Source organism: Schistocerca gregaria, chromosome 6 (genome assembly GCF_023897955.1).
Source record: "Schistocerca gregaria isolate iqSchGreg1 chromosome 6, iqSchGreg1.2, whole genome shotgun sequence".
Taxonomy (NCBI): domain Eukaryota; kingdom Metazoa; phylum Arthropoda; class Insecta; order Orthoptera; family Acrididae; genus Schistocerca; species Schistocerca gregaria.
This window is the reverse complement of record NC_064925.1, coordinates 248,134,796-248,148,362: the sequence shown is the minus strand read 5'-3', so window position 1 is coordinate 248,148,362 and position 13,567 is coordinate 248,134,796. Positions and strand designations below refer to the sequence as shown.

Genomic DNA, 13,567 nt, shown 5'->3' with positions numbered 1-13,567 from the left:
AGGAGGAAAATCTTATTGATAACAAAGATATTCAGGACAGTAACAAATACTGTACTGATAAGTTAAATACATTCAAGTAACATTACTTCCTTCTCATTACCAGTGCTTTCATTTTTGTTAGGTAAAGTGCCAAAGTCAATGGCATTCTCACTGGAAACAAGGCTTTCACAGTCTCTCTCTTTTCCAAGCATTAATCCCGACTTGTGGGGTCTGCTGGTTAATCAGATGTGACATGTTAATTTTAAGGGGTGACCAGATGCCCTTCCTCTTGCCACCCTAAATCCCCCCTCCTCCCCTCAATCCGGGGAGGTAGGAGTGTATCCCAACTGTCTGAGTCTAATGTAATCCATGGAATAGTGCAAACGTGTTCAGATATCTGTGAGCCTTGTAACTGAGGCGGAACATGGGGACCAGCCCAGTATTCACCTAGTGGGATGTCGAAAACCACATGAAAACCATAAGCAGGCTGGCCAGCACACTGGCCCTTGTCGTTAATCCGCCGTATGGATTCAATCCGGGGCCGAAGCGCCTTCCCGAGTCCAGGAAGCAGCGCGTTAGCTCTCTCGGCTACCCCAGTGGGTCGAGGCTCTCACAGTAGGGGTGATGAATAAAATATATTAGTAGTATTTTCTTCCCCTCTTTGGCATTAGTTGTTGGTTGACAATGTTGTGGTGCATATTGTTTTACCAGGTCAGATATCAATGCATTTTGAGCAGAATATGTTCCAATTTTCCAAAAACACTCAAAAATACTTTCTCGTGCTTGCTCTGATAACCGATTAAAACATTTCTTTCTACATCAGCAATCAGGATTATGAAATTCTTTTCCAGCAACAATTTTTCCTTTCTCTTTCTTTCAACGAGTTTCCACTCATTTATTTTTCCTTTCTGACATTTCTGTGACTGGCCCACTACAAACGCTTTGGCTTCATCGCCATCACTTTGAATTTCTCATCCTCTGAAACAAAGAAATTACAAATCTTGTAAAATTACACTAATGTTCAGAAGGTCATTGTGATTTCATAAAGGCATAGGCAATAGGCCTGAAGGTTTTATTAACTTTTTTGTTTACTTTTAGTTGCTGTTATGGCTTCATAGACATCCAGATGTGCAACCTACATTACACACTCTAGACTGAAGTGTTGATGGGACTAGTGGTGTGACTCCATTTTTAAGTTATGTGCACGTTTAATTTCTACCTTTATTACTCGCTTTTGGTTCTTAATTTATACTTAATGTATGAAACTCTGATGCAATAAAAGCTTGAAAAAAAAACATTAAACTTTAAGTAGTTAAGAGTAATCAATAAAAAATAAAAGAAGTAAACAGCTCTTACCTGCAGCACTGGATAGGTCTGAATTTTATGGTAAATATTCATTTTTGGATCCATCATCTGCCAAAATACTTGGAGTAATTAATAAAAAATAAAAGAAGTAAACAGCTCTTACCTGCAGCACTGGATAGGTCTGAATTTTATGGTAAATATTCATTTTTGGATCCATTATCTGCCAAAATACTTGGATCATCGATATTCTGTTTGTTACTGGAGTCCATGGCAAAACACACTTGACTTAAACTAACCAATTAAACAAATAAAATTTTGTGGTTTGAACAAAAATATAACAAACTGGATTAGAGGTACATGTCTAGTGGTGTAACTCCCAATTACACCTCCTGTGTGCTGCTAACAGATGGAGCTATTGACTGTAAAAAACTTAAGCTGCAACTTGTACAATTTTTCTAAGCAAGAACCTACCACTAACTAAAAAAAATGCTATCAGGTTTCAATGATTTTTTGGTTGCTTAGTACAGAGTAATTACATTTAATTTGAACTCTTACCCTCTTAAGTTTTCCATCTGCCTTACATCAAACATGTTTGCAAAACTATGCTAATATTAATAGTTTGCACTATTTGTCTTGTCTGGAAATAAACTTGTCCCATTCACTCATGTTATTTTATTATCTATTGCATTGAAGAGCCGAAGAAACTGGGGTACACATGCCTAATATCATGTAGTGCCCCCGCAAGCTTGCAGAAGTGCCACAGCATGATGTGGCATGGACTCAACTAATGTCTGAAGTAGTGCTGGGGGGGTATTGACACCATGAATCCTCCAGGACTGTCCATAAATCCATAAGAGTATGATGGGGTGGAGCTGTCTTTTGAACAGCATGTTTGCAAGGCATCCCAGATATGCTCAATAATTTTCACATCTGTGGAGTTTTGTGGCCAGAGGAAGAGTTTAAACTCAAAAGAGGGTTACTGGAGCCACTCTGTAGCGTTTCTGGACTTGTGGGGTGTTGCATTGGCTTGCTGGAATTGTCCAAGTCCATCAGAAAGCACAATGGATATGAATGTATGCAGGTGGTCAGACAAAATGCTTATGTACATGTCACCTTCAGAGGTGTATCTAGACATAATATCACTCCAATTGCACATGCACCACACCATTACAGAGCCTCCATAACATTGAACAGTCACCTGCTGACATACAGAATCTGTGGATTCATGAGGTTGTCTCCATACCCGCACATGTCCGTCTGCTCAATACAGGTTGAAACAAGACTCACCCCACTAGGCACATGTTCGCAGTCATCAACAGTCCAATGTCGGTGTTGTCAGGCCTAGGTGATGGATAAAGCTTTGTGTCATACAGTTATCAAGGGTACGTGAGCCCATATTGATGATGTTTCATTGAATAGTCATTATCAAATTACGGATCCACTACAAACTGCATGGAACACTACTTTAGAACTGATATCATATTTCGCAGACTAAGGGACAGGAATTGATGCATTGCTGACCATGAATCTTCCAGTAAGAATAAAATGTGGGCTGAACTGCAAACTTAAGCTTCTATGAGCAACATTCTTAGCAGTTGGGCTACTGAGTTACACCACAGTTTGCTGGAAAGTTTCTGTTTGCCAGCTCCCTTTGATTCCTCCTGCAATGCTAGTTCAGTAAGAAAACTATTAAGGCCCATTCAACTTTGGCATGAGCAATGGCCTAGTTTACTCAGGTGCCTGAAGGAGACATTAGAGAATGATATACATGATGGATTTCATTTATTCCCTGCCATATTTCAAACATAGTTTAAATGTTGTGTGATGCACTATTTTTTTCTGTGCCTATCACTGATTTGACATGTTATTTTAAGTACTACTTTCTTGCCTCTACTAACAGGTTCCATCAAGCTGCCTCTTCAACCTTCTTCTTAGTTTGGAAACTCCATCACCAGATCCACTAAGTATTGCAGAGCTTGTGAAAGAGGAGCAACCCTTAAAAGCTATTGACTTCTGCTACCATGATGAAAATGAAATGGTCACAGTTTTGGACTGCATTTCTTTATGTGTGATGGTAGTAGCATATGCTGCAGATTCTGTTCGGGGCCATCAGATGCTTGTAAGTTCTTAAAATTAAGTCCAAAACCTTAATTTATTCTTCATATCCTTAAATTACCAGGGGTCTCGATGTCTAAGTAGTAAGAAAATATTTTGCATTTGGTGCTGTAGTCCATCATTAAGTTTGTGTGACATAACATCAGGTGAAGTGCCATTTGAGCCATTTTTCAACTGTTTTAGCACACTGTAGTCAATAGGATCAAACTAAATGACATAATATAGAACCCATCATGTCAGATTTAAATGCTGAATGTATGTTATATTAAAATAGACATTTCAGTAAACTGAATATTTAAGTGTATTGCATGAAAATCTTAATCTTTCCTCTATGTATAGTGTTATGCTGAGTAATTGGGATACTGAAACCATAATTTTAAGATGATATTGCAGAAGTAACATCGTATACCATTGTTTAGCAATTTTTTGTGAAATAATTTGTCCTGCCAAAACTAAGGCAGTGCATGCAAATTTGTGCTTGGTATAGTATCAAAAATTTCTTGCAGTATCTTATGCAGCATGCGTTACTATAAAATTTTGTTGAGAGGGTCCCATTGGTTTGCAAGGACAAGGTCAGACATTGATGAAGAAGACTGCATCACAAAAAGTATGTCAAACATAATACAGTTTTAAGCATGTGCCAACTTCAGTTCAGAGATGATAGAAGGTGAGAAATGAGAAGTAAAGATAGCTTAAAGAGGAAGTGAAATAAAAAATTGAAAGAATAATACAATTAATGACCCAGAGTTAATGGGAAGAGGAAGGGATGGGGGGGGAGGGGGGGGGTAGGTAAAGATAAAAAAGTAATTGAGTAAGTAATGAAATGGACACATTGTAAAACCTGCCCCATGAACCCACACACAGACCCTTACTCCAGCTCCAGCAATGGTAAATCAAACAACACCAAAGATAGAGCAGCATGTGAAACCTAACATGTTTCTTACCAACCACTGGATGGTTTTATACATGGGAATAACTCCACTAAACTGTATATATATACAAAATAGACACAAAAGAACTGTCCACTTGGGAGACACCTAGTATCTAATTGTTGAGCATGCTCTACATGAGTCATAGGACCTGAATGCCAGCTACATCACAGTGACCATTTGGATCCTCCCATTTAATACTAACTTCAGAAATAGAAACTTGCTTTCCACCAATGTTCATAACACATCATCTTCCTGGTCTTAACTTCCATTAACAGCACCTCACTCACCTCTCTCCTTTTTCCAAGGTAGAATCTCATTATGTATGATTTAATCAATTACTTTCTTGTATTCATATTTTCTTCCCTCCCTCTCTTCTTCCCCCTTTCTTTCCCTTCCTCCTCCTTCCTTCTCTCTCTCTCTCTCTCTCTCTCTCTCTCTCTCTCTCTCCCTCTCCCTCTCCCTCTCCCTCTCCTGTCATAATTACAGTATTTAATATGTTTTTCATTTATATTTATCTTGAAATCCTCTTTACTTCTCTCTCTGTACCTTATATCATCTCTGAACTGAAGCTAGCATCATGCTTATAAATGTACTATCTTTGACAAGCTAGTCTTTCTGATATCCTTCCTTCATCTTTGCCTCCTCTTGCCCTCACAACAGGTGGATCCCACTCACAATATTGTCTGCATGAGTGGCTCATCCCTTCTGACCATCCCCAGTATAACCTTCACTTCTCCATGAGCAATTCTAAAAGCTAGGAATAGTAATTTTTATTTTCAACTTCTAAATGTTTCTGGTGGTAGTGCTTGAAATTTTGCTTCATGGAAGTAAGCATGTCACTTTCCATGGATTTTAATTTTATCAGTTTTCTGAACTAAGTTTTCCTGCTGATACTACAAATAGTTTGATACTTGTTTCATTGTGACATATCTCATTACAGAGATTTTAACAGACATTAAGGGTTTCTGCCAGTAGGTAGTCACCCTCAATCCTGTGTTTATGTAAGTTTCGTTTGTCACTGTGTTTTGCAAATTTTATTGAGTTTCAGACTAGGAAAGGTATGACAGTATGGCTGTGTGAGACAAAAAGTATGTTAACTATAAACCTAGTGATAACATGTGGTGGGGACATTACCTCACATGAGCTAGTCAACTGTCATTCACATGAAAGAACATGTTCGCTTACCCATAATCGCTGTCTCAACCTCAGTTGTCATTCTGAATTTAATATTGATCAGAACCATCTGAGTTTCCTGTGCAATCTGTCCTCACTGCCACAGTCTGTTTTTAATTGCTTCAAGCCAATGTGAGACTTAGCTCCTACCTTTCACATTGCACTTGGCATCTTGGAACTTACAGGAGTGTACTTGACATTTTATCAGCTCTCTTGTACAGCCTTCCTGATATAAACAGAAGAATATGGTTTGAAAGTTATTACATTAATGCAGACTCATAATTTCATCCCTGAGAACTTCTGTTATTTCACCACTACAACTTATTTAAGCTAACTTTGATTCAGGTCCCTACACTGTTAATTTGTTTACCACAGTACCAGTTATTTCATCAGAAAGAATATAACAAAGAAAATCAAAATGCCACTTCTTTCACTGTCAAACATATACTAAATGAAGAAATTTTTCCAGATTGTCTTAAATTGCCAGTTAACATAGCCTGTGTATAAAAAAGTGATAAAAACTCCCAATTACCTGCAAACCATTTCAGTAATACCAGCCACATCAAAGATAATACAATGTTACAAGCATAAACAGATAGATAACTATTTTGAAAGCAATAAAATGTTTAATGAACTACTGTTTGAATTCTCACATACCAACTGTAAAAACAATTGCAGCTTAGATGAATAATATTTATAAAGGTTATGGAAAAAGATTATCTATGTATGGAGCAGTTAGTGATTTAAGCAGAGCACTTGACTCAATGTCACACAACATAATGATAAAAAATTAGAATATTATGACATTGGAGATAGATCACTGCATTTAGTCAAATCCTATTTAAGCACTATGCTACGGCTTGTATATGCAGGTAAGAAGAGGTCAGCTAACAATGTGTAGAGATATGATTCAATTCAGAAAACAATATTAAGCAACTGAATATTAGCTCCTAATTCATAACTTAAACAGTTTAAGCAGCACAACCCCGTGAGGCACAGCGTAACCAGCAGATACCATCATAGCTCAGCCACTTTGCAGGAAATAGTTATAAGTTATATATACACATTCCTCATGAATCAGTCTATTTAATAGTGAAAACCATATCAAAATCACTACAATGGTTCCTGGGCTTAGTCTTCACATACAGACAGAAAAATGCAGATGAGGAATTTAACTCATCGTAGATTACTCAATTTGCTTGATAAGTCTTGGAATCTTTGTTTTTAATATATTTTTGAATATTCAATGAATTAATAACTTGTATTTCACTGAGTTCCATTTCGGTATATGCACTGCGGCATACGACACATGCGGCTAACAATCATACACCACTGCGGAGAGACACAGTGCTCCTACAAGCGCCTGCCAATGACAAATTGTGTCAACGGCTTTAGGAAGACTATGTAACGCTTCATAACAACAAATTGCCTCCAATGAGCGTGACGTCACAACTGCTTTCAGTAGATTCATTTGAGCAGTTGCGAGTGAGCTCATGTGCATGCGCTGTAAAATTGCATGAGTAGTATCTTCTCCTGCTTTTGGCTTCAGAAGTGTGGCAGTTAGCTGTATAAGCAATAGCAGCAAGCAGCCAGATGCTACTGGCATGTCTAAGCTGCCAGATTCATGCATGGGCATGGGCAACAGGTCGGATCAAAGGGGTAGTTGGCAAACCGAGGATCTGCCCCGGGTGGCAATTTCTGGTTGGCTGGGGGGAGGGGGTCACCAAACCAAATTTATATTCTCGAGAAAAAGGCCTTGTTTCACAAACCGCCTATCATCCAGCACATGTTGATCTATCGATTATTCATATGGATTTGAAATGCATTCCTGTTGGTTTTTGAACATTTTTGAACAAATGCTATGTTGATTTCTGAATGAATCATAAGTTTATTTTTGAATGCATGCATACTGTACGTGATGTCTCTGCCAAGGGAATCCCTATGGCATCTAGAAATAAACTTTCCTGCAGACGAAAGGGGATGGAGCTCTATGAGCTGAGTGGAATAAAGGTGAATGGGTAAATGCCAATGTGGTTGATGGTTTCGAATGATTAGCATTGTAATAATTACTAGCAAAATCCTTAGATTCAGACCACCAGAGTAGAAATAAACAACTAACACTAACAACAGGTAAGAAATATTATGTATTATCTTCTCAGTGTACCTAAGAAAATGAAATTTTGACAAATGTTTGGTCAGACCGCTACACTAGTAAGGGCCAGTTGTATGGTCCCCAGCTAGCAGCTGCTAAAGATCTATTCTGGGAGTAGCACGGAAATTCCACTGTATGAACATGTAATAATGCTTAACCAGAGAATAAATGTGGGGTAACTAAACCAGTGATTGCGGCAGGGTTTCTGACGTTAACCGGAAAACAACTTTTGACACTGGCAGGAATAGTTACAGAATTAGTGATGAGAAGATCATTTGTTAGAACAGGGATGGAGAAGAAATGGGGACATCACACAAATTATGGAAGAATATGATAATTCCAAATTTATATAAAAATTTCGTACTATCACTTTTCGATCCCATGCTTCAGAAACTAGAGCGTGTGAATGAAATGTGAATCTGTTTCCTAATACATAACCTTTTGCTTGTAGTAGACCTTATAGGCATTAGAGATTGGTACTTCGTGAATTATATTATGTCCTGTTATAAAAATTACTATTTGTGCCAAAACAGTTTATTTGGCATGTGTTAAAATTGCTGCAATTTTAGGTAGGTCTGTTTCATTTTATCTAGCAGACAGTGAGAAAATACACATAATCAGATTGAGTAAACATACCAGTCTTAAATATTTTTTTAAAATTTTTGACATCTTGCATCAAACACTTGAGAGAGGGGGGGGGGGGGGGGGCGGTGCCACTATCTAGTATTGCCCTGCTTCGGAAATATCATAGATCGGGGACTGATGCACAGAGCAGTCTGAGTTCTAGTGGGGAGGTGGGTAGTCTGCACATGACCCATGTTTACGTTTAGTGATTTTGCTGTATCCTCTTTGTGTGTTGCTCTCACGTCAAATGAAAACAAAATTAATTTCTTTGGCTGGGACCTATCAAGTGAATTAAAATACATTCACATAATTACAGTAGGATAAATTATGTTGTTACTTTCAGATTTGATTTTATTTCCACCTTTCTGACAGTCTAGCATTAATCGCCCTGCAGAACAATGAAGTTATTTTTGTCAGTTTGCTGAAGAACTTTGGCTTTGATTAGTCAATTTATTCGAAACAAAGTGTTTAATTCTGCACTATTGGCTAGTTTCAACTATTCAATGCATTTCTTTCAAGTGCACGTTTTCATCTAGCTCCTATGCCAGTAGGCAATAATATAGAACCAAACATGAGAAAATACAGTACTGGTACTACAAGAAAATTTACATCCGAATCTAGACATATGAATGTGCACTTAAGACGAATTTTAGTATGTTTCATGAAATTCTGTTGCTCTTGGGTATCCTCTAATGTCTTGTTTCTTGTATGACATAATGTAAGATCTTTTAATGTTTTACACATACAAACATATGGGCTTCCTGTGTCATCGTAGCTGCACAAGTGCGGTAACACCTCTGTTATCTGACACACTCTGGCAATTACTGGAATGAACCTATTAAATAGGTTGCAGGAAAATATTGCGAACTGTTGTTTGAAAAGCATTACTTTCAAAGTAAATTTCCTTTTACACAAGATGAACAATTATTTCAAGAATGCATGATGAATTTCTTAAATCACAGAGTGTTTTACTCTCATTTAAAAAACAACTCTTTGAGGACAACCATTTAGAATAATTTTGACCCAAGAAGATAAGACATTTATGTCATTGTTAAAAATTTTACGGGAACATTTGTGTGATATATTTTAAAGTGGAAACTGTGCAAAAAAATCAACATTAAAAAAAATAATAATAAAAGCCTGAAAGCCTAGCTTCTCTTGCAGCTTATTAATCTTTGAGATCAATATTATATGTGCAACTTTTCTTTTCTTGTAGAAACACTATGTACATTAATTTAAAGCATTAATTTTTCCTATCTGTATGTTTGTGCTACTTAACAGTGATGTTGCTATTGGCTGACTACATAACGTGTCCTATGCTCTGAATAGCCACTGTCATAGGCTGGCGAGGTCATGTGACATGAACTATGACTGGCTTACAAAAGCGCATTGCAAACTTGATTTCAATGCTGCCGAAAGTAACATGAAGTGTTTGGTGGAATTCGAATTTATATCTTGGTACTACAAAAATATGCAATGTACATGTTGCTGCACATCAGACATCTTTCCAAAACATATTTTTTTCCCTGAGTTTCGATTTCTAAAGGCCGGAAAATTCTACACCAGTGTATAAAACCTTAACCATTCAAAGGATTGATAAATTTTACAGTTCCGAGAAAAAGGATACTGTCACTTAATGTGGAAAAAGTGTATTTTCATCCGGGAGAAAGCTTATTTTTAACCGGGAAAAACCTGGGATTTTTTTTCCTTGTCCACGTACACACCCTTCTTAGGTGGTGTGTGTGTATAGCTTACCTGAATAAAAAGAAAAGAATGAAAAAAAATGTGATTCAATATATTTGCCTCCCACTGTGCACTGACGTCATATGCAGATGCACAGTGTCTGAGCTTATTTTCCTTTTTGAGCATTGATAATCTTGACTAGTATGAGCATAGCCTTTATTTTTTACCATTGGAGTTATCCTGAATGGTTATCAATTTATATGGGCATGTCAGCTTTTTTTGACACATACATATATAAAGCCTAGCACAGAAAATTCATGTTATGTGGAGTAGTTCCATTCTTAATTAATCATGAGCACACCCACATATTGTTTTATCACATGCACAGTGGACACATTGTAGCCAGGTTTCATATGTTTTTGCACTTTGTTTTTGAGCACTTTTGTACAGTTACATTGCATAAAGTTTCTGTAGTGTCCTTTCCACATACTATACACATAACATAATAAAATACAAATACAGTTGTGAAATACACTTATTCTATTCATTTTCTGACATTCCGTTATCGTCACTTATATACATTGCACTCTGAACATATTTTCTCCTCTTTTTATACATAGTGTCACTGCTTGTCATTTTGTTTTCATTTTTGTTACATTATTCAATTCCAATTATATGAGTACATGTTTTACTCTCATTTGGTTATACATTTTTCATATAACATTCCTACAATAATAGATTCTGTATTCATTTACGGCAAAGATTGGCATACATTTTATTTTAATTTACAATGACTTCTTTTTGGAGCATATTTATCAATTCCAATTCAAGAAGTTAACAATAGTCACCACAATAGATACTATACACCACTTTGATATCTTCACTTAGCCTTGCCTAGCTTTAGTATTCTCCAGGAAGGATCTACACAGGACAGAGTTGAGGAAATTCCGTGGAAGGGCATTTATGTGCTCAGTTACGTCTCATTGAGACTTAACTATGATCCCAAGAGCAAAATAAATTATTGTTTATAAACAAAACTCAAATCTGATGATACCAGTCATATCAGATACTTATCCAGTGTTTGAAAGTGCACCTCAGTATTTACTTGTTATGTTCATTGTATAAAAGACAACCATTCCATGTGCTGACGTATACAGAGTTGTATCATCTATACAATATGCTACGAACAATGAACATAAAACAGTGTTTACATAAGTAACAAACATGCATAAAAATTTCAATGTAATTCAGGTGTTTGATGCTTCCACGTGTAGTTGACACTCACAGCAGTTAGGTTGCGATCCCTTGATTATTTAGTAGTAATCAACCTTAGTTCAGCATCATGATATGTGATGTACTGCAACTGTTTTCTTCTTCACATACTTTCACACTATCACATTCATATGTATCATAAACTTATAACTATATTTACTTGTGGTGTGGTCCTTTCTTATGTTTATACAGTACCTAAGACTCTATAATGGTTATACGTTATAGATGTATACAGATGTATAGATGTAATACTAACTTAAAACTGAATCTTCATAGATAAGTATATAGTGGGTCAATGGCTTCTAATACCTTTTTTGTATATTCAACCAAGTATTAATTCATTTCAGTGTGCAGTTGTGCTATCACAAAAATTATTTACTGTCATGTGTGTGTCTCTACTTACCTCATAAATCTGAAAAATAAATTGTATTATAGGCATGGTGCGACCTCTTATTCAGTTTGCCACTTATAATGTACTTTTCTGGTCCATCAAGTATAATTAGTGTGTGCACTTTCAGTACTTAAATTTGTAAATATAGTACATATATGAATATAATGCATATAGTAGCGTAGCTTAAGTAAGTATCTCGTAGTTTATCACTCCTTTCCCATGTACATAATCCCTTAGCTTATCTTTGTATGTGCATATTGTATAGATAGTCATAGTTGTAGCATAGACTCTCCCTTAATGTTCTATGTCCCTGTTTATTCAGTAAGCTTTACAAATGCAATTGCAGGCTGTAGCTCATCAGGCTTATTTGTTTTGTGCGCTCTAACACTCCCAGCTGTGCCTGTCTGGAGCTCACGTGCTTGCAGTTTGTTGACTAGCTGGTTCCTCAATGTGCACGCACTGCATCACTCTGATACCGGTTGTGTATTGCATTGCATGCTAATGGGCATTTCACAAGTTCATTTATTTGTTTACAACTGGGCTATGCACAAGGCAAAGTGTGGTATTTAGAATCACTCATTTTATTGTTTACACATTTGACAATAAGAAAAAAACACAAACAAAATTTTTCCTTATCTCTAACAACATAAATTCTGGAATTTAACTTTCCAGCGTCCTAAATATAAAATTATTATACATGTATACAACTTAGAGGATATACAGCCCTCCAATATATAAATGTTCTCCAATCTTTGTGTGGGTAAAGGTCCTTGACTTTACCCATGTTCATGTGTGCCAATTTTTATGCTCCCGGGTAGGGAATTTTAGTAATTATGTATTGTACAGTGTATAGTAATTGCCACTTACAGTTCAGTTTTCCAATATTTGTGGACTTGGGATGTATTCTAAGTGACACCTTTTGTCCTATATAAAATTGTGTTGTACATTTCAGCTTTCTGTCATAAATTCATTTCCTATATTTAGCCCATGTTTCAAGGTTGATTACTGCTTGTCGTATTTTATCATCCGGTGATAATTCTTACATTGGTATCTTGGGCAAAGGTTTCTGTCACTCGTCTACTTGTTTGCAATTGAACATCAGCTAATTTGGTGTAAATCCAGTTGATGTATGAGGAAAGTTGTTAACAACTCGTAAGAAGGGAGTGACATATTCAATCCACTTGGTATGTTTATGAGGTATAAAGGTCCTCACAAACCTGTTGAATTCCTTAAACAACCTTTCTATGGGGGATACTTTGGGATGAAATTTGGATACTAAAATTTGTTTGATTAGGTTGGAATCTAAAAACTCTCTCTCATTTACATCCAACAAAATATTACACGTTATATGTTAACATTACTTCTGGTTTTCCTTCTCTTGCAAGGTAATCCTCTTTGATTCGTCTTATAATTGAACTGGCTGTAATGTTCTGTACAGGTCCAGCCCATCCAATGATATCTTTTCTAGAGGTTTTTTTTAAGCCACAATCGGATGTAGTTCTATCTTTTTGGAGTTGTTAGACTGTTTTTCTTTCTGGCTGACAGTAAATTTTCTTGCCACCTGTACTACACTTTGTCTAATGTTGGGGAAATAACAATATTTACCTATTTTGTCAATGCATTTTGCACTGGCATAGTGTCCCCAAGTATTGTTTGTGTATAAGATAAAAACATCCACATATTCCTCTGGCACACACAACCATTGTTCTTGTTCAGGATGGTTCTTATGGAACAGGACAACTTATTAAATAGTAAAAAAAACTTTTTAACTTTTCATCACCATTTTGCATAAGTTTTGCTCTTACTTTACTCCAGCATGTGTCTTCCTGCTGTAATTGCTCCATGTGTTTACACATTTGGATGTAGTATGGTTGGAGTGTTTTGTCTTCCTTCAAACATAGCTCTTATTTCACCTCAAAAAGACTGTCAGATTCCTCTAAG

The 13,567-nt window shown here is 36.5% G+C and overlaps 1 protein-coding gene across 4 annotated transcripts in view; it reads left to right on the top strand.

Annotated features, from left to right (window-relative positions):
- Positions 1–13,567, top strand: part of LOC126278568 (protein unc-80 homolog) — a 953,735-nt gene that overhangs the window by 702,074 nt on the left and 238,094 nt on the right. For all 4 annotated transcript variants that reach the window (XM_049978772.1, XM_049978771.1, XM_049978773.1 and 1 more), the window contains one exon: positions 3,185–3,403. In XM_049978772.1, coding sequence (XP_049834729.1) covers positions 3,185–3,403 — 219 coding nt within the window. The remainder of the gene's footprint in view (positions 1–3,184; positions 3,404–13,567) is intronic.